Source organism: Spea bombifrons, chromosome 9, assembly GCF_027358695.1.
Source record: "Spea bombifrons isolate aSpeBom1 chromosome 9, aSpeBom1.2.pri, whole genome shotgun sequence".
In the NCBI taxonomy this organism is placed as follows: domain Eukaryota; kingdom Metazoa; phylum Chordata; class Amphibia; order Anura; family Pelobatidae; genus Spea; species Spea bombifrons.
In genome coordinates, this window is record NC_071095.1 from 27,152,567 (window position 1) to 27,179,458 (window position 26,892).

General features: G+C 41.8%; 1 protein-coding gene and 1 non-coding gene across 2 annotated transcripts; both read right to left on the bottom strand.

Moving 5' to 3' along the window:
* Nucleotides 1-11,163: 11,163 nt before the first annotated feature.
* On the bottom strand, nucleotides 11,164-24,181 carry NES (nestin). The gene is made up of 4 exons (XM_053475525.1): nucleotides 23,260-24,181; nucleotides 19,479-19,603; nucleotides 17,150-17,223; nucleotides 11,164-16,849 (listed from the first exon to the last, which is right to left on the bottom strand). Exons 1-4 carry the CDS (start codon nucleotides 24,061-24,063, stop codon nucleotides 11,826-11,828), a joined length of 6,027 nt encoding a protein of 2,008 aa, XP_053331500.1. The 5' UTR covers nucleotides 24,064-24,181; the 3' UTR covers nucleotides 11,164-11,825.
* Nucleotides 24,182-25,969: 1,788 nt separating this feature from the next.
* TRNAG-UCC (transfer RNA glycine (anticodon UCC)) lies at nucleotides 25,970-26,041 on the bottom strand. The gene has a single exon. It is a non-coding gene; the product is annotated as a tRNA-Gly (tRNA).
* Nucleotides 26,042-26,892: the final 851 nt, after the last annotated feature.

Sequence of the window (26,892 nt, forward strand, 5' to 3'; positions counted from 1 at the left end):
AATCGTTTAAACAGCCTCTGGTTTTATCTTCTCAGCTTTCACTGATCCGCTCCCTACACAAACCACAGACTTCCAAAGACAAAGGTACATCTGGACACGTGCCATGCAGCCTAAATAATGTAACCCTTTCTCTGCGTTAGAGGACAGGACCTGCAAATCCTCCTGGACAAAAACTTCTAAACAATACATTGTATCAAAATAGTTCTACTTTAGTGAGTGACAGCTCTTCATCTAGAACCTCTTCTTGCTCTTTTATTTATGAAGATGATGAGGGGCGGAGATCTAATAGACCAAAAAAAAGGGTCCTAAGCATTTGAAGTCAGCGCCTACATGAGAAGTCTCCAAAACTTTGTCTTTCCCTTTGCTTCTTTCTCCTGGCGTTGTTCTCATTTGTTGAATCTGATGAATGAAAGATTCAACCCTTGGAATGCCACAGTGATAAGTGATGCATTGCGAATCATGTCCCTCCAGAAGAAAAATCTTAAAGGGTATTTGGTACACCAGGCGTATCCGGATGACTGACATTCCCGGGATTCTGGCCCTTTAACAAAAGACGATATACTGTATATTTCTGGATCCTGACGTTCTATTCTGGAACTCTGCCGAAGAGGAGAGCTGGCAGAAATACATACAGTATCGCAGTGACTGAATGAAGCTAGCAGACTGGAATCTTATCTGGTCTGAAAGAGAATGCTATTTGTGACTCGATTAGGTCTCCTCTCCAGCTGCCGCCCCAGCCACCAACGCGCAGACAACAAAGCGCCTTGCTGCTGTCTTTAGAAAATGCTATTTCCTTATGTTACATATATAGTCTATAAATATGTTCCAATTAATCATTGTCTAGGAATATTACAATATGGATATCAAAGTCTTGAAGTCATAATGTGAAATACTACATTGGAACCCCTTACTGGGGAATTTTACCAATTGTGGGACATTAAATGATACCGCCCCACCTATAGATTATAGAAGGTGCCCAGTTGCATTGCCTGGCGGGTAAAGCAGAAGACACACACATTTTCGGTTGGTATCCCTCTAAATACAGCAAGGAGGTCCACGTTTGGGCAGATTTTTACACTTGGAGACAGACCAATGGAAAAAATACATAGACGAATCCCCAGCCATTGACATCATTATGGACCATAGTGTCTAAAACCACTTCTGGAAACAGGGGGAGGATTAATATCACATTTAAGTTTTGGTGGCCCCATGGGATGGAGAAATACTGTCGCTCAGGGTCTTTGGGACGCTCTGGACTAAAACCATGGACAAAATAGAATTAGGCCAGGTGGCCAAATAATAAGCCAAGTGGCCCTCCCCCAGCAGTCGTTCCCTTCTCCCATCTGAATCTACGTTGTATAGACCCACATAATAGGGTGGAGAGTGCTATACCTTACACCCTAATGGAGAGCCGGGCATCTCTGTATCCCACCGAATCATAGTTGTAACTGGACAGCCCGTCATGCATCGTTAAAGCATATATCTAGAAATAAAGAGACTGCTATATTCCGGAGAGCTTCCAGCCGGTGGGCGAAATGCGGTCGGATACTGCGGGGGGGGGTGACTCCAAACCACTTCATTCTCCGCAGATAAGAGCAGCAGCTGTCCCAGTCCAGATGATCACAACCAAACAGGAAATCTGCGGCCCCCTTGGCCTTTGCTGCTTAAAAGAAGTAACAGTTGGGATCTGGTTTTTGTGTGGAAAGGAATAGTTAAGTAAAGCAAAAGGTTGACGTTTAAATGACACCTTGTTCTTAATGCTGTAAAAATCATAATATGGTTTATTTATCGTAATACCGTTATTGGTTCAGTCACCGGTGTCAGGGGCTGGTGCATAGGTGAGGGAGGCAACTGATCTGGCACCCCTCGCCCTCTTTGCGTATAGCTTTATTGAACCGGATGCCCACTGACCCATAATTAGGGTCGCACGCTAACCATTAATGGGGTGGAAGAATGAACAGTGGGTTCCCAAGTCCCCTATCACCCGCTACGCTTGGGACAAGGGCTTCGTGCACTCTTGGGCTCTCCTCCTTTTTCTAGAGGAAACATGCATTGGGACACATATTTTATTTTTAAAATGCTTTACAGTTCTTTTAACGATTAAAGCCTATGGAATAGTTGAATTGTTTCAATATCGATCAGTCAAGAGTTTTTATGGAGTAGCTACAGAGTGCGGAGTTTCTGAAGAGGTGGGAAAGACCCTCCGTTTCCTCTTACACTGAGAACACAGCCAAAGGCTTCATTGAGAGCGCCGGCAGAATGGATCCCTAATGCTGTTCCGACCACCTGTATGTAGGGGAAATTAAACTGAATGGAGTGGGGGAGAAATCACAGATCCATTGTCTCGACTTCCTTTGCAAGCCCAGCGAGTCAGTTCCACGCTAATCCAATGAGAGTATGCATTCCATTACACCGAAGCATCCTTCAGTCACAGCCGTAATCAGAGCTGCTAGAATGATCGGCGATTCCAGACGCATTTAACTATATAATAATTATTTCTATTGACATTTCTTGGGAATTTTTTATTGAGATGGTGCCAGATAAAGGAACAACCTCCCATCAGAAATGGTAGAGGCTAATACGGTATGAGGAGTAGACTTCTTCAATTAAACTAAACACTTTGTGAATCCCAGTTGTAATTTTGATATTGATCCCATAGAGGTCCATTTCATATCATGTGTTGAGCTTTGTCGACCACCGTTGGGGTAATAATCGGTGGATTATCAGCGTGTGCCTGAAACCAGAATGCAGGAAGGATATGTTTACCTGACAACAGGTGTGTGTATCAGTCTCTATGACAGATCCACTTCTGCGGAGATGCTGTTGGGGGTAACCGCGCATGCCACCTCGATTTGGGTCTCAAGTCCCCCCCCCGTCCTGGAACAGCAAAATATGGGACGTTACATACTAAGCGATAACATTCTCCATAGAACGTGGAATGCTAATAGAGGGTGTATGCTGGAACTCTCACAGCCCCGGTTAAAAGGTCGTGGATAAGGACATTTAACCATGTCGTGGTATAGAAGCAATGGTTTTCAGAGAGGGAGGGCTTAGAAGTCTGAGGCTAGAAAAAGATGATGTCATCTCCTCAAACGAAATTAACGGACAGGGGGGCTCACAGAAGCACAATGCTCCTGTTTTTTTCTGTTCAGTTAGTTGGAGACGCGAGGGGCCGCTCTCCAGACGAGGAGGGAGAGGCCGGTGAGGACTGTTGGCATCATTTGAGCGGTGATATCATCTCTCTCCTGTTCACCCATAGCCATGTACTTCATTAAAGTCAGATCGTGTCGGATCCGCCATAGAGAAGGCTTTGTACGTCCAGATTAGATATTGAACAGAAACACGGCCCTGAGACGTGTTAGCTCAACCGTGTGGACAGAAACACGGAAAAATCATGCTTCGATATAAAGGACTCGTTTTACTGCACTGCGTAGTACTAGTCGGTGCAAAAGGTGAACGCCGAGGTGCGATACAAGGGTCCTAGTGTGGGTTCTCTCTCCAATATGGGCAGGTAATTCAGTAATACCCACTATTCTGTTAAAGGCTTCATTAACCCTTCGTTTGAGTGAGGATGCCGTTAATGACGATGGATTTTTTGCATGGGCTCAAGTCTAGAAAGACCCCAATATCAAAGAGGCCAATGCCCCTCTGCGGTAATGGACCGAGTCCCTCCTCATTGTCTGGGGTATCACAGGAGAAGGGACTGAGAGTGACCACCGGAGACACAGATCCTCCAGGCCACGAGAAGATTCTACTGGTCATGTATGGGTCCCTTCACAGCTCCATCCCCAATAACCCCATACCCCAACGCAAGGGGCGTCCACGCCAGACCTCCTACGCGTTTCACTCTGTCCACAGGTCTTCTAGGCACTTAGCAAAATGCAAACCAATAATCAAACCTATTACCTGTTCTACAGGCCCCAATATGTAACAGATTCTGTCCTACACGGGATTCTGTGATCTTATCTTAAATAATTCCATATATACATTTGCATATATTTAGTCTCTTCGGTTTCCTGGCTGCTTCCCAAAGTTTTCTTCACTTAACGCCAAAAAGTGTCCTAAACATCCAGCTTCCTGTATCAGATTCTGCAGAACAAATCCTCTCCTCAACCTCTGCGACGCTCGTTCCCGCGGGACCACTTTCTGTGTGTGTGTGTGCGTGTGTGTGTGTGTGTGTGTGTGTGTGTATATTTATATAGCTACAGAGATATAACGATTTTGAGGGGTGTTTTGTGTGTGTGTTTTTTGTAACAATGCATTTATACTATATATATATATATGTATGTATCTTTATATATATATATATATGTGTGTGTGTGTGTGTGTGTGTTATAGCTCTTATAATAAACAGTGGACTTGTTGCTGATATATAATAAATATTATCGCAGGGTTCCAAGCTCTTGTTTAATGAATTCATCCTGTCCGTAAAGTCACACCATGTCTAGTTCATACAAACATCGGCGTTACATGGGAACGAGTGAACAGGAAGGGGGCTGTGTACATGACCTTCAGTTTAAGATCCTAATAATAGCCGATCACTGTAGAAAGTCCCTCTATCTGAGACACTTTTGTGTTACAGACTCGAAATGGGCTTAAAACTTATCAGACCTGGCATGTAGGGAGGAGACGAGCATGGGGGCCAAAACGCTTCCTACCCTTTCATATTTGCTTCCCCTTAACACATTTTGGACGCTTGTAAGACCCTCAATAACCAGCTGGTCCACCCTGCTCTATTCACACCCTTTATTGTATTAACCTATTTATTGCTGTTTCTATATACATTATCGGGGCTTTTAGGGCTGTAGAACCCTGCGATACCCTCATACCCAGCAAACATTCTGACCTCCTAGAAAAGAGGGGCATTGGGGAAGGGAGGAGGGACACGGGGCCCATAGAGGAACTGACCTCAGGGACACTTGGTAGGTATGATGATATAGGCATCAGGCCTGCACTGACACATACTTTACTCTTGCCCACAACAAAGCTGGCAGATGACAATTGCTGAGTAGACTGTAGACACATCCGACAGCTGAACGCTGCAGCTGCTGCTACCCCATCAATATAAGTTTATTGTGAATATATATATATATATATATATAGAGAGAGAGAGAGATTGCCTTAAGACCCTCATGGACTGTTAATTCACATGTTGTTATTGGACGTGGTTTCTATCTGTCCTGGATTTTCAAGAGAAGTTTAAACAGGTGCAAGGGTTTCCTTGGTCCTTGTAAGAAGGTACACGGAAAGGTTGCATGAAGATGGGCCGAAGCGGACATTGATAGTAGTCGCATAGGGCCTTTATAGTCCCATGTTGAATAGGTGAGGACCTGGGCTCACCATAGAGAGCCTCTCATTTATTCTCACTTTGAAGTTATATTTGAGCCTCTACTGACCACTCTTGAGATGGAACTTTCAAGAAGCAAATCATGCGTGTAATTTTTTTCTAGAACACCAATGCTGCCTTTCTCCTGCCTTCGGAGCGTGAATCTGCGGTCACCGGTTGTGTGACTAACATCCTCACGCTAATCTCTTTGGACAATGGCATTTTATGAGCTATAAAAAAAAACACAAAGAGAAAAAAAGAAAGAAGTTTGACCCCAACCCTCTAACGGGTTGTGATAGTATTGAGAATGGGATGAATGTCCCCAGTATTTTTAGATATTCAGTTATTTTGTTTCCTCCTTGTTTCCTTAGAAGGAGCGAGGAGTTTAGTGTGAGGTCACCCAGCTGAAGTCATCCCCCTGGTTTCGCATGGTTGCCAGAGAATCAGTCAGAATCAGATCTCCGTGGGCCGCCCAAAGGAAACAAAGCACTTAATTGTTTGGACGCGCTCCAAATTCCTGCAGATATGGAGAGGCTTGTTTTCGGAACGACCCATAAATCATTTATGAACCCTTGGGGTGCAGAGGGGGAAGACAGGCCATGCCACCGCAAAGGGTTAATCAGCAATGCAAATGATAGAAAACTTCTCTTAGTTCCTGGCAATGTTTCCTCTGAAGTAGAGAAGATGATACAATCATTTTGGGACCCAGTACAGAAGAGCTGACAATCTGTATTTGGGAGAATCGGAAATAAAGACAAAGTCCCAGAACTGAAAACACCCCTCATCACTAGGGTACAAATGTAAGTGTCCAGCCATTTCCATGTCAATCAGAATTCTGATGGGCAGTGTTCTCGAGACGGAAGTCAATCTTGCTCCATTTGAGAGGAGGGCAGATCACCAATAACTCATCATTGGGAGGGCCCCTATGGACAGCCCAAGGCTGGGAATCAAGTACTAACTATATCAGTGAAATGGTACATATATTATAATAACCTGGAATGCATTTGCCATGTCGATATCCAGTCAAATGAACTACATACCAACAGGACAGCATAAATACCCATAAAGGAAGCACAGAAAGGTTCCAGGTATTCTGCCTGACGCCCCCTGTGACTGTATGTGGAACTGCAAGACAAATAAAATGTTTTGTTTTGGGCTTTTTTGTTGGATGGGGCAGCTTCTTCATATCAGACTGACTGCAACGCGATATAAAGCAGTCATGCGAATGTTTTTTAAAGGTCTTAGTGCCAACTCTGGCCGCTCAGGACCCCGCCGTTTACTTTGGAATATGCCCTACCAGTGTGGATTGTTCTCCTTGGCCCGGACGATGTTAACCCATTAGGACAAGCAACCTCCTTGTGAAACCTTGCCCTGCCCACCTCTTCTGGCACTGACGTGGTTAATGTGCGTGCGTATAAAATGTGCCACGTTATACCAAGTGCAGAAGAGCGACTGGAAACTAAAACTGTATCTATTTCACGAGCGAGTCCAAAGTCCGTGTTACGAGCTTAGCTGATATTTTCGCCGTTCATATGGCCTTAAAAGGAAAATCTGTAACAGGCTAAGATTACCCAAAGAAATTCAAGATTTCCGCGAAGTCTCCTTTGGTATTGTTATAACACAGTTGTTTCAAGTCTTATGTATCAAGTGTATTTTTACACCCCACTAATTCAAGGGGCAGCTGGCCGCCTATTGATGAGAAACATGTGTCTTCTCCGCTGCTACACTGTATCTTTGTGTCACTCTGTCACTCTCTATCTTGTCTACCCCGCTTCTCGCAAGCAAGACAAACAAGACATGGAGCCTTCGGTCAATCATCCAAGATGCCAAAATACCTCCCTCGCCCGTTGGGCAATTATCCAGCGTAATAATAATGTGGTGTTTGCTTTGACTTCATTTATTAAAGACAATAAGCTGAAGCATATGTTTGCTGAAATAGCATCCTTACCGAGCCCCCCCCCCCCCGGATTAGACGTCCCGCACTTTGCCTTATTTAGGGAGAAACTTGTCTATTTCGCTTAATGTTTTTATTTGTTTAGAAACCACAATGCCAGCTTTGGAAGTCGACGTGCTGGGTGTAGGACAAAGAAATGAGTCAATGCAGATTGCCGAAGGAGTGACTTATGTCTCAGCCATATCTTGTGTAGAACAATGGCCGATTATTGAGGGGTCCGAGGGCTGTCACATCCCGACATTCCATTGTGACCGAAACTGCAACAGTCTAATGCCGTCTTGTTCATTTTGTCTGTAAACCATCAGGAAGCAGCACTTTCTATCATGAAGCCCTAATTCTAAAAATATCTACGGCATTTGTTACGTCTAAATATACTTTTTATTTACGGGAAAATGTTGGGGGCAAAACCATTGGTTCTCGTAGAACCCTAGAACCCCCCCGGCAGATCAGACCCATCTAGCCTGCCCGTTTTCCCTGTCTTAAAGACTCAAAGCTTGATTAGAATTGATGTATGGATGAATCCCGGGGCGGATCGCTCGGTATAACAGATATTGTGACCGTAGAAGCAGCTGTTGAAAGAGACGAGTCTTTAAATAATCCAAAACTGCTCAGTCACGTTAGACGCAAGATGGCTTTATAAAGAGGACCTTCCAGCATGTGATGGGGAGAGGGCACGCATTCCTTCGAGTCGTTTCAAAGCCTGGAAATAAACAGTTGGTAGCTGCGCATGTGTCAGCGAGCGCCTTTGCTTTGAGACACTCCCAGTGCATTTGACATATTTTCAGAAATACAAGGGGTCTTTTCCCGGCAGACATGAGAATTACTGACCTATCCTGCGCTGACGTTTTATACAGAATATATCGCACGGGGAGAACCTTATTTTTAACTAATAGAATAATGGTTTGGCCCAATATGTGATATTTTTAAAGGAACTTCTTTGGACATTGTTGAAGGAGCCCTCCAGCCGTCATATTCACTTTAATGGATATGAACAATGAGTGGCCCCTTTAAATTTTTTATGGGGGTCCTTTTGCAAATGGCTGGGGGATTATGCAGACTGGCCATCTGGCACAATGAGCAAATGGCCGGTGGGTTGCTGCCCGACAGAGCCGACTTGCCAGCGGCAGGTCAGGTGCTGTAGTCTGCGGCCAGTGGCTTGATATGCTTGGTCGTACGCTATAGCATAAAAATGTAGCATGAGGCTTTGCTTATGTCATCAGGTGGAAGCTGGCCTTAAAGTGCCAGGGTCGCCATTTGCCATGCAGGGGATGTGCTTTGTGGAACACATCTCCTGACTTGTGATATACTTATCTGCAGTCAGTAGGTAAGTTTCAGTGGTTGGGGCAAAAATAGCATTTTGTTTATTACGAGGTGTTAAGTGTCATGATATGTTGATGACAGGTAGGATTGACTTTCAACAGGGGGGGTAACTGAACCTTTTATAGGTGCGCAGGCACAGTAACCTTTCATATGTGGCTGACCTCGCGGTCACTGAAATAATAAATCACGTTCGTCGCCGTGCCGCGTACCTTCAGAATACGGGTTTGTATACTGGCTAAAGTATGGAAGACTTTTCATGAGGGATTCCCAAAGAGGATAATTAAACAATTGCTTGGCTTGCTTGTCATTTAACAAAACGACAAATGCGTTAAACAATCTGAGAATTTCAAGGACATAGCGCGTAAAGGGTGCGTCCTGCGCGACACCATCCATACCTCCTGGTCATATCAGAATTCACACACATGACCCGAAGTATGTCCAGCTGCTGCCGGCTACGTGTCTAATGAACACCATGCGCCCCCCCCCCGGAATACGGAAAATGTCAGCTTACGTTCTATATAATGCTTAAAAAATGTCACCAATGTATCGTCCGTTTATAGAGATTTATTGGGGTGTAGCTTTGAGATAAATATAACGATTCAAATGACTTGCCAGGATGATGACACTTTTCTATATCCATAGGTGTTATGCTATAGAGAGGCGGATGCACTCATGTTTCTATAATCACCCCAAACTAAATGCATCACACAGGGCGAGGCCAGCCCTTGCAAGAGAGCTCACGAGGGTTATAGAGTATAGGTTATATAGTAATATAGAGTCGGCCGAAACAAATGAACTGTTTTATTTCTCTTCAACCCGTGATTAAGTTAATAAATTGATAGATGAGACGCCTTAATGAAGGAAGGGGCAGAAAAAACGTTTTGATCCATTCCTTGTTTCCGCTTGGCTTTCTCGTGGTCTCCAGCTAATGTTGAGCTTGCATCTCCTGATTAAAGATTCTTTTTAATCCCCATCAGTAGTACAGCTGCAATAATACTAATACACGGCCTTCTTCAGTGATTACCTTATAATAATGAATTTTTATTCATGGCTCCCTGATGCAAATGATTTCCGGCACTCCCAGGGTAGATTCCCGTCTTAAAAATCACATCGATGCTACATTATTCCTGATTAGATTCAGGAGCCGTATGTCTATCCCATGCGTATTTACATTCTCTCACTGTATTAACCGCTACCACCTCTGCTGGGAGGCTGTTCCATTTATCTCCCACCCTCTCAGTAAATAAAAACTTCCTTCCATTCCATCTAAGTCTCTGACCCTCTAGTTTTTGGATTATTGCCTCCTGCTTCTCCTTCTTTGAAATAAACTTCTTTGTTAAATTGCTTTATGTATTTATCATATCCTCTCTCTCTTGTCACTCTCTCTAGTCTTTCTCTCTTTCCTCTTTCTCTCTCTCTCTCTCTCTCTTCCAAATCACACAGTGTACACTTAAAAAAAAACAAAAAAAAAACCATGAAAAATACAATAACAACAGAAGATAAAACCTTGACAAATTTATTAAATCATAGTGAAGGCACATGAACGATTACATTTCATTTATAAGTTGTTTGCACATTTAAACATTTTCAACCCAAAAGTGAAATGTTGAGTGTGCACATTCACCGGCGCGGGCACGATCCATCTACTGGAAGATTCGCCAAAAATACATCATTTCTAGAGCGACTTTTGCTTAAAGAGCCCCGTGTGGGGTGCAGACGTAAATATATCAATAATCTCTGAATTTAATAACAGAATTCACTCCAGATAACTAAAAAACAACAACAGGTTGTCAAATGGACGTTAATTTTTTTTGGGAATAAAACGTTTCCCTTCAGTGTGAATATCCTAGTCTTATTCAGTGTATATATATATATATATATATATATATATATATATATATAGATAAATCTATATATACGGTATATATATATATATATATATATATGTTCTAGAAATTGCATATTGTCTTAATATTATTGATGCTGCCCCTTTAAATAGAATCGATACCCATAGGTGCATAGAGTAGGATCTCTTTGGATAACTCAAACAAAATGCAATTATTTTCGGAATGATGGAAAAGGTAGAACAAAACTCAAAAAGATATTTCTTAGGGCGCTTGGTTAAAGAGCCGTATTGCGGGAAAAGATTTCGGATATCCAGTCTACGCGCCACAAACAAAGTAGTATTTTAGAATGTACTTGTGCTTCTTGTGCTTCTTGTACTTGTGCCTACATGAGCACTAAGCTAAATTCCATTTATCCCAACATAACCACTCAAAAATATTTGGCCATTTATAAACCTGATGAAGTGTCGCGTATGGCAGTGCTTTTTTGGAACGAAAGGTGGGAGCGTTCCATCTTTTTTCACTTGCTGTCTACACAACCCATAAGCGTGATCTCGGGTCTTCTTGCACACGGGTCGGTAGTCGGGGAGATGCTTAATAGTCGATTCACATTTCATCGTTTATGGCAAAGCTGTAAAACTAGAGCGATATATTTAGCAGAGCAACAGAATACAAATTGTAATCCGTTCTAAAAAGTTTTCGTAGAAATCAATCTAAGATTATTTGATGTTCTTATTTTTTTATTGATAATAATAAGAATGTTTCAATGCAGTTCAGTGTTCTGGTCCTCTGATGAGTTTTAAAGAATACCGGAAGTGTATCAATTCCCCAAATACAAACATATTATAGGTATACTCGAGACCTGAAAGCTCTAGAGCCATTCTTATAAAGGCAAATATACGCAGTTTTGAGGCATGATTACTAAAGGCTAAAGTGCTAATTTTAGAGCATTTTTTTTTTTTAGCTCCAGAATTTCTTCAGAATCAGATAAGAATTTCACTTCTGTGACGCTGATAACCTTCTAATAAATAAAATGAAAAGCAAATAAAAATGTGACTATAGCATAAAATATGAAATGCAAACTTATGCTAGCGGCTGATCGCGGATAAAACCATGTACCATGCAAGACACACAATTTAAATGCTTCCAATAAAAAAAACAATCAGTTATTCAGCTTTCAATTGGGTGAATTCACAGCAAATTGTTTGAGAAAATTGACATCAGAGTCCTTGTTCGGTATTAAAGAAACCAATAAAACCCAAAGCCATCCTACAAATCATTTCCCCCAAACATTAAGCCGCCTCCAACATGCATGGGAGCCATTATTAATGGTATCTCAATGAACTACGTTCATAGCGGTGGGGATATAAATAGTCTCTGTTTAGTCCTCCGATGACCAAGAATTTTCATTCCCGTACTGAACCTTGATATCAAAGATACCTTCATGGATTTCATGGCTTTGTTGGCTGGTTTCAGCAACACTTTCACTTGTGAAAGACGAGGTTTCGGGCTGATCACTAAAACTTTTATAACTAAGAGCGGGGTCTTCCACCAGCTTGGTAAATTGGCTTTCTTCAGCAGAGAGCTCATTTATTATGCTAGAATCTTTTGGTTGTGGAGGTTCTAACAAAGACTGGAATAGTCCTTCGTCTTTCCTTTCTGGCATAGCAAATGAAATGATTGAATCATGGAGGATCGCTTGCGTATGAATGTCTTCGCTTTCTTCCAATAATATGAAGCCCTTCTTACCGCTGAGTTCATGCTCTGACCGTTCGCCGTTTGAATGACCGTTTAATACATTTTTGGCTGAATCAAGGTTTTCGGATGCTGGTAGACCATTCACGTTCTCGCTGTCTTTGTTCAATTCAAATCCAGCGTTATCAATATTTTCTTTAAATCCATCTAATTCAGATGTATCATTTGAATCATAAGAGGAATTGCTGCTTTCTGTTACTTCTTCCTTCTCTTGGTCTGTTGATCTGGTTTCCAACTCTACAATATCATTGGGAGCAGAGGCCGATCCCTCCAGAAATATATTTTCAACTTCTTTTGTCTCCTTGTCTTCTGAATTTTCCAACCCAACATTTTCATGTTCTTTGGAACTTGTGGTGATTTCATCAGTCTCTTCCATTTCTGGATGTGTTTCCTCAGTGATACTGGTTCTGCTGGTTTCCAGTTGAGAAGTCTCGCTGACTGTTGTTGCGTTAGGTGAGTTTTCATCAAAAGATCCAGATTCCTCACTTTCTGAAACACTATCACCAAGTTCCTCCACCTCTGTCTGTTCTTCCTGATGACTTATGTTATCTAACAGAACTGTGTCTAATGCTACACATTCAGAACTGGTATTTTGCTGGTCATTTTCCTTAGCAACCTCTGGCATATCTTCTGCAAACTGACCATGTCCCTCACTGTTGTCTTTATCCAAAGCTTCATCAAGCTCAATTGGATCCTTAGTTTCCTTCTCCTCTTGGGATATATTGGCTTCTGTAGCTTGAACTTCAGGGGCTTTGTATTGTGATTCATCCAAATCAATGTGGTCTTCACTTATGTCTTCTTCAGCTACCATGTTTGTCACTGCGTTATCAGGAAACTCGTTGTCTCTTAAATTGCTTGTCTCTCGGTCTGAGGTATCTTTCTGTACTTCTGTGTCAACATCTAGGGCAGGGAAGCCATCTCCATCATTATAATCTTCTTCTTTTGTACTTAATTTAGCATCCATTTCTTCACTTTCTTCAATAGAACCTGTTACAAATTCATCTGTCAGCAAACTATGTTTTCCAGACTCTTCTATAAGCTGTTCTTCATCATCTTGGGTAATGTTAACTTGGCCAGTTAATGTGACTGGTTCCTCAGATACATCTTCAGATTCATTGTCTAGGTTAGGTAGTGGGGTGGTGTCTGGCAAGGTTTTTTCTAAATGATAATCTTTATTGGGTTCAAATTCAGAAACCTCTTCTTGTGAATATATGGTTTCAGAGTTCTCATTGTGAATATCTTGAAGTTCCTTCTGTTGTTCAGCAGCAAGGCTCTGGGCTTCAGCAGCATCCTCCTCATTTTGATATTCTGCATGATCTACATCAAAAGTCTCAGGAACGTCCTCAGCTGAAACCTCAGAAGAACATGTGTGCTCTACATGTTCCTTCTCTTCTTCAGCAACATAACTTTTAGTATTATCTTCTCCTTTGGGGTCTACATAAAAAACCTCAGTAGGGTGATCAACTGGCTCCTCCAATGAGCTTCCCTGCTCTTCATGTTCCTCCTGTTGTTCCAAAACATAACTTTGAACTTCATGCTCTGCAAGGTCTTCTTCATTTTTAAGTTCTGCGTGATGTACATCAATGACCTCCACAGGGTTCTCAAATGATGCCTCAGAATAATCGCTCTGCTCTTCATTCCCATCAATGATCTCACCTTCATTCTCAGGGAGATCTTCAGTGATGGACTGTGCTGGGATTCCATCATCTGCCTTGATATCATCCGCTTCCTTCACACTGTCAAGGGAAACCTGTGTGTTATTTTCTGCAATTATTTCAGATTTCTCAGAATCAGTTTCTTCCAACTCTTGGGCATCTTGCTTGGGTTCCTCACTATCCTCAATAGCTTTTCCAAGTTCAGGGATATTATTTGACTCAACAGATTCATTCACTGGTGTCAGCAAATCTTGATTGTTGTCTTCGCTTAAACATTCTTCTGTTTTCTCGGTTTCCTCTATTTTCTTAATTTGCTCAATTTCATTCTCTTCTATACTTTCATTACTATATTCCTCTTTTACAGTAAAATCTTCATGGACCCCACCTACGATATATTGATTTTCACTGGCTTCCAGCAAGTCTTCAGACAGCTCACGCTGTTCTTGCAATTCAGACTGATCACGCAAAGTGTCTTCCTCTGTGAAGAGAACTTTAGTCTCATACGTTATCTTCTCTATAAAAACATTTTCCTGTTCCCCCGCTGTTTCATATTCGTTCTCCAATAATTGTTGGTCGCCTATATCTTCTCTTGCATTCTGATCTTCTGTGGCATCATTTAGTTTTTCCTCCACTTCCCTTTCAAAATCATCATCGTTGTGGATTGTGTTTTCCAAAAGTTCATTTCTTTGGTCATTTATACCTTCATTGGAATCGTTTTTATCCAGTAACTCGATTTCCTCATGACTTTCATGTACCTCCCTTGTTTCCTGGAGAGATGCCTCTTCTTGGCTACTTTCCGTGGGGCTATTAGACTGACTTAAGCGTTGATAACTCGCCTGTTGATGACTTTCTGCGTCCTCTGTTTCCACATTAGCTTCTTCTGATTCTTTTACATGCTGATCATCTTGGTTAGCATAACTCAGTTCCTCAGCTACACCTTCAGAGAACAGTTGACTCGAAGCCTCTGAATCAATGATTCCTTGGCTGTTATGCTCCACGTCAACAAACTGGTTAGCATCCTCCTCTTCATAATTTACATTGAGAGTTTCTTTTCTTTCATCATCTTCATTGTGTAATTCTAAATGAATGACTTCTTGGCTTGGCGGTAAATCATTTGATTCCTCGAATGATTGGCTTGGGCCCTCTGTAACATCACTTAACTGTTCAACGCGTTCTTCATACTCAGTTGACTGGATGGTCTCTTCTACGTTGCTCTCACTTTCAGTTATGTCTTGACTTTCTTTTTCAATGTCGGACAATTGACCTTCATATTCGGACGTTGACATTGGTTCAGCGTCACTTCGTTCGAAGTGTGTTTCTGTAACCAGTTTCACCTGTATGCTATCCTCTTCAATTTCACTTAACTGGTTTGTGTCCTGCTTTAAGTCATCTAGTTGGTTAACTACATCATCAATATCAAATGGCTGCTCGGCTTGCACATCAGTTAACTTGAATTGAGCATTTTTTTCGGTATTGCTTATACTTGGACTCATCTGTCCATCTTTTAATTTCTCATCACCCAGTTCAGAACTGTCTTCTTCGTGCTGCAAACTTCCCTCTTCAATGTCAAATTTGCCTTTAGGAACCTGCTGAAGGATGCTGAAAATCTGGGATTGTTGGATTGGTTCTTCGATATTTTGAATTGACTGACCATCATCGTCTGACAGTTGATGTTCCAGTTCTTTATTTTGCAGACTGATATTTTCTTGTTCTTCGCCGGGAACAACCACCCTCGCTTGATCATATTTGACTTGAATGCTGCCTTCAGAATCCAGAACCCACTGGGAATTTCCACTGATTAGTTGGTCAAAATCATTTGTACTCTCAAACGACTGAGGTTCTTGTGTATTATCTTCTTGATAGTGAACATATTCAGTTTCAGTAACAGAAGCGATTTGGAAATTACTTCCCAAAAGGCCTCCAACTGTTTGCCTTATGATTTCAGATACATTGTCGTTGTCACTCGAGAGCAGCTCAAAGTCTTTATCTTCATATTCGGTGCTTTGGAATATAGTGATTTCTTGCTGTCGGCCATTTTCACTTACTTCTGGTGGGCATGTGTAATCAGTGTCTTTATCAAGTTCTTTTGCTTCCTGCTCAACAGCTTCATTTCCGCCATCTATCTGTGTATCCACGTGCAATTCTGCTAATTCCTGCTGGTTATAAGATACTCTCTGGTAACTGATGGCTTCACTAAGGATCTCTCTTTCTACGGCCACTTCTGTGTTTTCAGACACTTTCTTTTGACTAACTGTGTTTGGTAAGGAGTCATCCAACATCTCATGTTTTGGAACATCTTGAGGTTTAGGCTCCTCATTGAGTTTTTCATGAAACTGTTCCTCACGACTATCATTTTTTATCTCCAAGCTCTTATCGTCCTCCTGGACAAAGTCAGAAGTCAGCTCTTCATGAGTTGTCGCTGTGACTGTTCTCAAAGATGACTCCAAATTTAGCTCCTTGAACTCAGAAATGGGAGCTTCGTGGTTTGTTGAAAATATTGAATCACGCTCATCTTTATTAACAGATTTTTCTCCCTTCCGCTCTTTGTCTTTTAGAGTGTGACCGTTCTCACTTAAGAATGTTGAGTCTCTTGTACCATTTACAGTCTTCTTATCATCCGCTTTGGATGAGCTCACAGAGTAGGAATTGGAAGATGATTCGATTTTAGTTTTCCCGTAAACATTCACGGATGGAGAGTATCTCTCAAAATCACTTTTTCCCGTTGACAGTGAAGTTGCTGTTTTGGCAACGGGAGCTTTGGTGGTGCTCTGAGATTGAAGAACGGAGCTTACTTTCTGGAACTCTTTGGTAACAGGACTTGCCCTTTTCTGGGAAGTTTTCACATTCAGGAAGAGGTCGGTGGATGGTCGAAACACTTCGGTTTTCTCAGCGGTCCGCGTTTTACCGGAACTCGGTCTGTATTCCCTGGGCGCGAGCTTCCTGTTGGCTTCGTTCTGCCTGCTTCTGTTGAAACTCTTTTGTCCCATCACTGAATCTAACATATAAAACAAGAAGATATGTTTCAATGCTTCAAATAGTTAATAAACCTAAGTTAAGAATTTAGTAACAATATGCAAACTAAAAAATAACTATTTACATTGTGCTAACAGGTTTGCTCAATGTGGACGTGTACCCCGCATTATCTTCCCTATATCGCTATATTATTTCATAATGTTATCTGAAGCTGTTAAGGCTAACCTGTACAAAGTATCCTTAAAGGACGTTTATTTGAGCTGTTTGAATTATCAATTCATTAATGAAATGTAGTCTGTAAAATTTTAGCGGGATATCGTACCATTAAAAGTGTTAGATAGTTTGTATTCCATTCCTGAAGGGTAAATTCTTGTGCTCTCTGCTTCTAGAAGTGATCTAAGGAAGAAAAAAAAAGAACAAAACTATGTAATAATCACAAAATATTTTACTTGATTTTATAACGTATAACAATATCAACAAAACCAATTTATAAATTAACACGATTTACAAATTAAACAGATATTATCTTAACGCGGCAGGCTGCTAGTTAGCTTAGCTTTTTAACCAATTACATTTCTTAGTAGGCTTTTTTCCAGATTATTTTGATATTTATTTTTAGCATTTTTTGCTATATATACGAGCCAAAGTTCTACTGAAAAAACTTGCTTTGTTTGAGATGTACTTAATTTGGAAGTATGTTAAACACGCTTTTGAGAACTTCAATGGAAGAGCTTCTCATTACCATAGACTGTTACAATATATTGTCCATTGAAATGCACACATGCAGGTTCTTTAGTCGGTCCTCGAGATGCCTAGCATTATTTAATCTATGGAAGATTTACCCCCCCCCCCTTGTGACTCAACCAACCCAATGACATAATGGCGTGTCTCAAGAAAGAAATCCCGAGCCTCTTCACAAAATGGCTCGTATTATCATGCTAATGAATGTCCTGCTTTTGTTGGACGCCATCTGGAAGGCCCCAGAGAAATGGGGTGGGGGGCTTGTTGAAGGAGGAATGCGGATTTATAGCAAATTCCCATGGATAAAACGGCATAGGAAAGAGGTGGAGAATATCTGACATCAAATGTATTAATTTGATATTTTTTGTTTTTCGGGGTGCAAAGGAGTAAAAGGATCCAGCAGCTCCCACGTTTTACAAATTATTTTCTTAATTCTAAATGGACGGAGTAGATTTTGTCCGGGGCCGATCTTTTGTTGCTCCCATGGCTAATCTTTATGGGGACATCGTGTGCGTCTCTCCGATGATCTCACTTTCTGACTAACCCCTGCAGAGAAGTCCCTAGTTTTCCATTGTGAAATGTACAAAGGATATCCTTGGTTCATGCACACGAAATACATTACTGCCAACGCGCTCAGCTTCACGTAACTTAACGGTATTATAAACGCATACTAAAAGGGAAACAATAGCTAAAACATTCCATTTTCCCCGGGAAAAAAAGAGATTTTACAGTTCACAGGCTTTCAAAGATTTTCATATATTTCTACCAAAAGCTTAGCTAGTTTTTAGTTAGCAAGCCTAGGGGAGGAGTAGTTTTGCTTGCACACTAAACTTCCTGCTCAGTCTTCGAGCAACTTCCTGTTCAATAAGAGCGTATTGAACGAGGAAAGAGCTATTTCAGAGGGGAAATCATCCATATCTTCTAGTCTGCTAGAATCTAGAAATATATGAAGCATGATATATATTCTTGGCAGGAGCGGCAAGTTACTTTTATTTAAATAAACTAGCTTGATGTATAAATAAGTACAGTCAGCTTTTTGGGCTTATATTGTAAGTTCCGTAAAGAGTTAAAGGAATGTATTGGGAAAGTAACCGCTTCTATAAACACCTGGACAAGTTCCTCAGACTTGTTTAAAGATCAGACATTCTGAATTCTATTATAATTCTATTTTTAGTTAAGTTTTTAGCCACTCACTGACCGCTCGGCATAAACACCAGAGTTCTCGACACTCTGTTAAAATACTTCATGCGTTTTTTTTTTTTATTAGAATCACATATTTCATTCAGTCTTAATTTACTTTATGTGAGCGTTGAGGTTGCACAGTACTGCGGGGACATTATGATTTACCTGTAGCTGCGTTTTTACTTTTAGGAAGATGGAATTCGGGTTGTTCAGAACAACTTGGAGATTTATACCAATGTGGGGGAAAGTGGGGGGAAAAAAACCATATATATATATATATAGATAGATAGATAGATAGATAGATAGATAGATAGATAGATAGATAGATATTTCTGGCACTTACTATCAGTCCTTCCATGTCATGAAATATTGCTACATTTATTGTTGGGTCTTTGAGTAATTATGGATTTCAACTGTTTTGGGTAGAGACCCACAGACCCGTATTTTCCACCTAGTCCTGCTGAGTCCTCACTTGATATCTCTAGATAACCCAACACACCCTGGGATCAGAGAATGTCTGCGTGTGTCTGTATATAATCGTATTGAGCCTGGTGTACATTAATGATGCAGATTATTCTGCTCAGAATCACAGCGGGGCTTCTCCTGATTCATTCTGATCTCTATTAGTTAGATAAGATGCCCCATCATCCTGAGATGGAATTGTGTCAGCCCGTATACATTCTGTGTTCTGGCATTGCCAGGAGATGCCCAAACGTGACGCTCGTTACCTGTAGGTGGCCACTTCTAAGCTCAGGGACATCTTCAGGTGCATGAGCTGCTGTCTGTCCTCAAGGACCTGCGCGATCTGGGCTCTCAAATCCTGCTTCTCCTTTTCCAAAGTTTCAACTTCAAACTGCAAAAAAAAATAAGAATACTGAAATATAATCTTAATGGTTATATCCCATATTCCCGACTTTATGATTCAACATTGCCTCCCAACCTTAATTATTTTGTAGTTTAAAGATATTCTGGTGTGATTTTTGTCCCTTCACGGCCCCTATCTCATGTGATATCATTAAATGAGAGTAGAATTTGAAGATGTCACTTCCAGATATTGCCCGTTTACCCCCGAGACCCCGAGATCGGAGTAAAAACCCTGAGACTCGCTGGCAAATAATGATAGCTGCCAGATCGCAAGCATTGTGAAGAAAAATAATAATTAATAAAACGGTGCAGTTTATTCTCTTAAAGGTCACGTTGATCTAACAATAGGGATAGGTAGGGAAACTAGTCTAATATTTTGTAATTATTAAACAAGGTATATGATCTTTTAATGCCCCTCCCATTGAAATAACTACAGACGTCTATTTATTAATATAAAAGACCCAAATAAGTTTAATTAACTGTGTCAGTTCTGTGTAACCCCCATGCCACTTAGCCATCCCTGTTAAGGGGTCACTTTTGTCCAATTTGGTAGCATGTGTTTTCTCGTAACCCAGGTCACATAATAAGGCTAAGTGGCCTAAATCAGGTTACAGTCACTAAAGAACCGACCATCTGCCGGCCTGCTCCATAATTCAGGACAAATAAAACATCTGCTTCCTTTTCCTATGTAATCCAGTTAATGCATAGCCCTGCACCCGCTGGAGGTCCGCGGCCCCCTCTCCCTGCTTAGTCAATGTTCCTGCTTTTTATGATTACTGATGAGTCAGGACTCGTAACGTTGTTTCGTCCCGCAGTGAGCCATAAATGTATTTAGCAGTGAATGCGCTTTGTGTTATTTCAGGCATCGTCTCAGCTGCTTTATCATTTGCAATTCCATAAAGAAACTTAAGGCAATGTGGCAGTGTTTCCAATTAGACTCTCCCGTTATACCACTAAACTGTAAGCTCCTGGGACAGGGTCTGCCATTATACCGCTAGACTGTAAGCTCCTTGGGACAGGGTCGGCCATTATACCGCTAGACTGTAAGCTCCTTGGGACAGGGTCTGCCATTATTCCGCTAGACTGTAAGCTCCTTGGGACAGGGTCTGACATTATACTGCTAGACTGTAAGCTCCTTGGGACAGGGTCTCCCATTATACCATTAGACTGTAAGCTCTTGGGACAGGGTCTCCCATTACACCGCTAGACTGTAAGCTCCTTGGGACAGGGTCTCCCATTATACCGCTAGACTGTAAGCTCTTGGGACAGGGTCTGCTATTATACCGCTAGACTGTAAGCTCTTGGGACAGGGTCTGCCATTATACCGCTAGACTGTAAGCTCCTTGGGACAGGGTCTGCCATTATTCCGCTAGACTGTAAGCTCCTTGGGACAGGGTCTGACATTATACTGCTAGACTGTAAGCTCCTTGGGACAGGGTCTCCCATTATACCATTAGACTGTAAGCTCTTGGGACAGGGTCTCCCATTACACCGCTAGACTGTAAGCTCCTTGGGACAGGGTCTCCCATTATACCGCTAGACTGTAAGCTCTTGGGACAGGGTCTGCTATTATACCGCTAGACTGTAAGCTCTTGGGACAGGGTCTGCCATTATACCGCTAGACTGTAAGCTCCTTGGGACAGGGTCTGCCATTATTCCGCTAGACTGTAAGCTCCTTGGGACAGGGTCTGACATTATACTGCTAGACTGTAAGCTCCTTGGGACAGGGTCTCCCATTATACCGCTAGACTGTAAGCTCCTTGGGACAGGGTCTGCCATTATACCACTAGACTGTAAGCTCTTGGGACAGGGTCTTCCATTATACCGCCAGACTGTAAGCTCCTTGGGACAGGGTCTGCCATTATACCACTAGACTGTAAGCTCCTTAGGAGAGGGTCTGCCATTATACCACTAGACTGTAAGCTCTTGGGACAGGGTCTTCCATTATATAGCACCAGACTGTAAGCTCTTGGGGCACGGTCTGCCATTAGGAGAGGATCTAGTGTCTGCAGAGCTGCTCCTGCCAAATGAATGATGCAGCAAATTCTTCGAGTCCCTAGCTGTATCCGGCACCCACGCAGCTCCTGTCCAGTCCAGTGTACAGGGCCGGTTTATGAACCGGAAGAGCCAGTTATGTATCAGCACGACCCACGATGATAATAGATTAATCAGAAACCGCTGGTTTAATCACAATGATACAGACTGTGGCCCCTGGCTGTAATTATACCCTCCCCATATCAGCCTAGGGGCGCCACCTCGTCATCACTGTGCCTGGTATGTCACGGGCAAATGGTGGTACCATTTATACCCCCTACAACTGGGCTGCTTTAGGAACTTTGTATATTAAACCAAATATTCCATCCAAGGGACCAGAATACCTAGAATAATATGATTTCCTTTCGCAAATCCTAAACGCCTGGCATTGTGATGGCATAGTAGGCAAACATAAGCACCAACACTGCTTTCCAGTATAAGCGTTTATGTGTTACGAGCCCTTATTGCCCCTTTAAACAGCCCACAGTATACCTCCTGTTTCCGCACGCAGAGGGGGTGGCGAGCCAGCGTACATCATAATGGGGTTAATTCCCATGACAATGCTTTTAAATGCCGAGTTACTTTCCCAGACACAGCTGGTGGTTACATATGGGATCCCTATAGATTTGGGAGTATTGTATACACCGCGGGCTAATCATCTGCAACAAATCAATAAAATCAATAAAACCCCCTTAAAAGCTTTCTAGGAATGACAAAGGAAAATATTTATCGTTAGAATTGATATTGCAGCTTTGTAACCACAGATCAGTTTATGATTTACCATTGATTTCTATATAGAAGAAAACATTAAAGCAATCTTAAAAGTCTGCGTTTATAACAATTACGATAGAAACATAGAATTTCCAGCCGATCGGCCCCATTCGGCCCATCTCGCCTGACGTAAGGACTCAAGCCTTAATCACTCGTTGGTCTCGTCTTAGATTCAGGAGCCATGTGCTTATCCCATGCGTGTTTAAATTCTCCCACTGTGTTAGCCTCTACCACTTCTGCTGGGAGGCTGTTCCATTTATCTACTAAGCTTGTAAAATTTAAACAGATATTGTTTTTGCATTTGAAAGATTAGGTCTATCTTTGAAACATTGACCAGTAATATCATTAATTTAGAGCACAATATCCCGGTGGCAAAGTATGTCATCGTAAATGAAAACAACCCAGCCTTTAACTGAGTACGGGGAGAATCGACTAAGCAGTGTTAATTAATTATTCTGTGGAGTTCCGTACTTGATCATTTCTTCTCTACTCTTTATAGTTTAGCCTCACCCCCCATGGACCAGCAATATTTAGTTAATTGTATGCTAGTAAAGTAATCACAGGACTATTTTTTGGTGTTATGGCGCAATTTGACTAATTTGGAGAACGAAGATAACTAGGATTCTCCTTCAGAACTTGGCCAAAAAGATTGTTACTGTCGTTAGATCACCGGGAGACACTGGAATACACTTGGTGTTGCGACGTGGTTTGATTTGGGGAATTAGGGATTCTTACTCTTTGTTAACTCTGTGTGTGCCACTGGACTGGAGCATATTTTATTGGGTGTCCGCTCTGGCACACCCAGGACATGATTTGGGGTCACATGGTTTAGTTACTCACCTGTAGCCTTGTTCCTTCTTCCTGCTGTTCCTGCCACTGTTTGGAGAGGAGTTCCTCCAGCATCTCTTTCCGCGTCTTGAGACTCTGCAGCTCTTTATCCAGGCTATGGAGGAGCATCTTGCTCTGTCTGTTCTCTTCCTGCACCTTTCGCAGGTTTTCGTTGGCTTCAGTCAAACTGTTCTCCAGAGCTGACACTTCGCTCTTGTACCCTTCTACTGCCCCATGCCAGATCTCTGAAAGTTTCTTGGCATAATCATCTACATCCACTGGCTGAAATGCTACAGGAGCTACCCTGAAGTTCTCCAGTCTCTGGGAGAACTGGGATATTTCTTGCTCCATCAGCTCTTTTTCTTCTTCATGGACCTTTAAAATGTCCTCCAACTCTTCCTCCAGTTGGAGAAGTCTTTCTTTCAACCAGTTCTGGGCTCTCACTTCTTCCTCCAGCACCTTCTTGCTTTCAGATAACTCCTTCTTGGCGTCTTCTTGCGCTTGCCTTTCTTGTAGACACCTTTCTTTGATAAACTCTATCTCCTCGCAGATGCTGTCTCTGGCCATTTCCGCTTCGACCATCTCTGCGTAGCTCTCATCCATCGCTTTTCTCAGTTTGCGCATTTCATCGTGAAACTTCTTTTTCCAGCACCTTTCAGACTTGGTGCTCTTCAAGTGATGGATCTCTGCCCTTAGCGATTCATTCTCTTCTTCCAGAGCTTTCACCCGGGATAGATAAGCTTCTAGTCTTTTGTTGAGGGTCCACATCTGGGTAGATTCTTCTCCCAACGACAGAGATGCAACGTAACTTTCCATCTTCTCTCTAGTAACGTGGACTGTTTCACAATGAAACTTTGCAGCCTCTGAATGACCACCAGTCAGGGGGTAGTTTGTACTGGATGAGTCTTACTGAGTGAGTGAGAGAGCAGTGAAAGTGACTTAAGGAGTCCCTTCGACTTATTCATATGCATGATCTGGAATGGAAGTGGGAGGTACCCACCCCCACACACACACACTCACACACACTCACTCACTCCCACCGTTATTAACCCACTACTGTAAGGGATGTGGCAATCCAGATCAAATCAGCTGTCACAGCAACACAATTTGAAGTTCTTCAGATACACATAAACCAGCGATTTGACATTAAAATTTTATACAATAGACGGGCAAAGTGTGCATTTAGTTTATTTTTCTCTAGGAACCATATCCTCTCATTCTCAACTTATAAAAATGTGAAATATCCCAGACCTGTTCTATTTACAAAAAAAGACACGCAACACTTTTAGTATATTTAATATATTTTATCTAGCAAATTTGAATTCTTTACTGTCTTCGTAAGACAGGCTTTTAAGTTAAATGTATTAAATGTCACGGATTAAATTCATCACTATAACGGTCTATCCCAATTATGTATTAACACGTTCTCAATTATAAGCGTAGGAGGATAATTTTATTATTTTATTATTTTTGTTTTAGTATATTTGTGGTTCTTATTATTATTGTTTATTATTATTATAATTATTATTGTATTATTATAGTTTTAGTATATTTGTGGTTGTTGCTTATTATTATTATTATATCCTTTCCCTAATCAGTATAACAATATTTTTTTATCTATAATAGATGAATTATTTGTAAAGGAGCGGCATATTTATATATAATATATATATATATATCTGTATATAGATATATATATGTGTGTGTATATGTATTTATATATAATGTTAGCATTTATTCAAGTTTTTTGTTTTTAGCTCATCGGAAAATCTTTTTCCAGAAAAAGGAATATTTTATTGATGCTCTTTTTGCTCCCTCTTGTGGTCAGGGGGTTTCCTTACATGGGAGATTTGCGGTTCCTTGTTAGCCAGTAGAATAGAAACATACCGTAAACCTTGAATGGAGGATAACTCAGCGCTTCTAGCCGCTCGTTTTCCTGCTGTAAAGACTCAAAGCTGAATTAGTCGTTGGTCGCGGATTAGATTTAGGAGCCATATGCCTATCCCATGCTTTTTTTATATCTCCTCGCTGTTTTACCCCCTACCACTTCTGCTGGGAGGCTGTTTCACTTATCTACTGCCAAGCAAATGAGGGAGTAGGCACTCTTTAGCTTGGTAGATCTGGGGGACATCACCCAATGTATTTTGGAGAAACAGAACCTTTGTCCTGTTGGTTACTGTTAAGTCTACCTTATAATTAGTAATAATATCTTGATGACCATCTTTTGGCCGGTTTCCTCCTCTCCAAGGATTAAATAGAAATTTCCTTTTGCTGTCACACTTAGTACTACGAAATGTTTTGTCACTAGTGTTTTTTAAAAGAAAGATAGAAACTCATTACAGAGTCAATTAGAGGGAAGTAGATAAGTGGAACAGCTACCCAGCAGAAGTGGTAGAGGGTAATACTGTGAGGGTATTAAACATGAATGGGATAGACATATGTCTCCTGAATAAGACGAGACCGACGACTGATTAAGGTTCGAGTCTTTACAGCAGCAAAAATTGGCGACTAGACGGGGGGCCGAATGTGGCCGATCTGCCGACAGACTCTGTTTCTATGTTTTAATAAATTGGTGCCAACAAAATAAAAGATTTCTCCTCATCCGAATACATTTCCAAATACTTTATTAGATGAATCTAGTTTGTGGTTAATTACAGTAATAATAATAATAATAATAATAAATAAAATAAATGAATTCTGCAAACAAAACAAAAGCTTTAGATGCGATGGCCGGGAATCGAACCCGGGTCAACTGCTTGGAAGGCAGCTATGCTCACCACTATACCACCATCGCAGGCGGGAGTTGGGGGCTCCCTCGGAAACATCAGCGTATCCCACGGCAACACTGAGAACCTTCTATGATCCTCTGTGTGACTTCATCGTTAGCACAGAGGATGGTAAAAATACCAGGAAAATCACCTGATTTTTCGATTTTTGTTAACATTCTTAAGATTCTACAATTCTCTAAACAGGCAGAAAGCGGCAGTAACAACCCCCTGCCCCCCCCACCGGGGCCCCAGACGCCACACAGATCCTTAACCCTCTAAGAGATCCTTCCCTTCCAGCTGATTCACAAAGAATCAGCCCAGCTCTCCTCTCTCTTAAACATTGGGAGGGGAGTCTGTGGGTGTCAATTAATGTCTGGGGATAAGTTTGAGATAAGCGGAACAGCCACCCAGCAGAAGTGGTAGAGGGTAATACCGTGAAGGTATTTAAACATGCATGGGATTAAGGTTTGAGTCGTTACAACAGGAGAAATGGGCGACTAGATGGAGAGAATGTATCTGATCTGCCGGCGGGTTCTGTGTCTGTCGGTAAATCTTTGTACATATTGGAAACATTTAAAGCTGAATATCAAAATGATACAAACGGCAACAACCCACAGTGTGATCATCAAACAGAGGCACCGTGCCTACTGCCTACTCTGTCTGCTGCCATGCTCACTCTGACACCGTGCAAACTCTGCCTGCCGGCATGCTCACTCTGACACTGTGCCTACTCTGTCTGCTGCCATGCCCACTCTGACACTGTGCCTACTCTGTCTGCTGCCATGCCCACTCCGACACTGTGCCTACTGTCTGCTGCCATGCTCACTCTGACACTGTGCCCACTCTGTCTGCTGCCATGCTCACTCTGACACTGTGC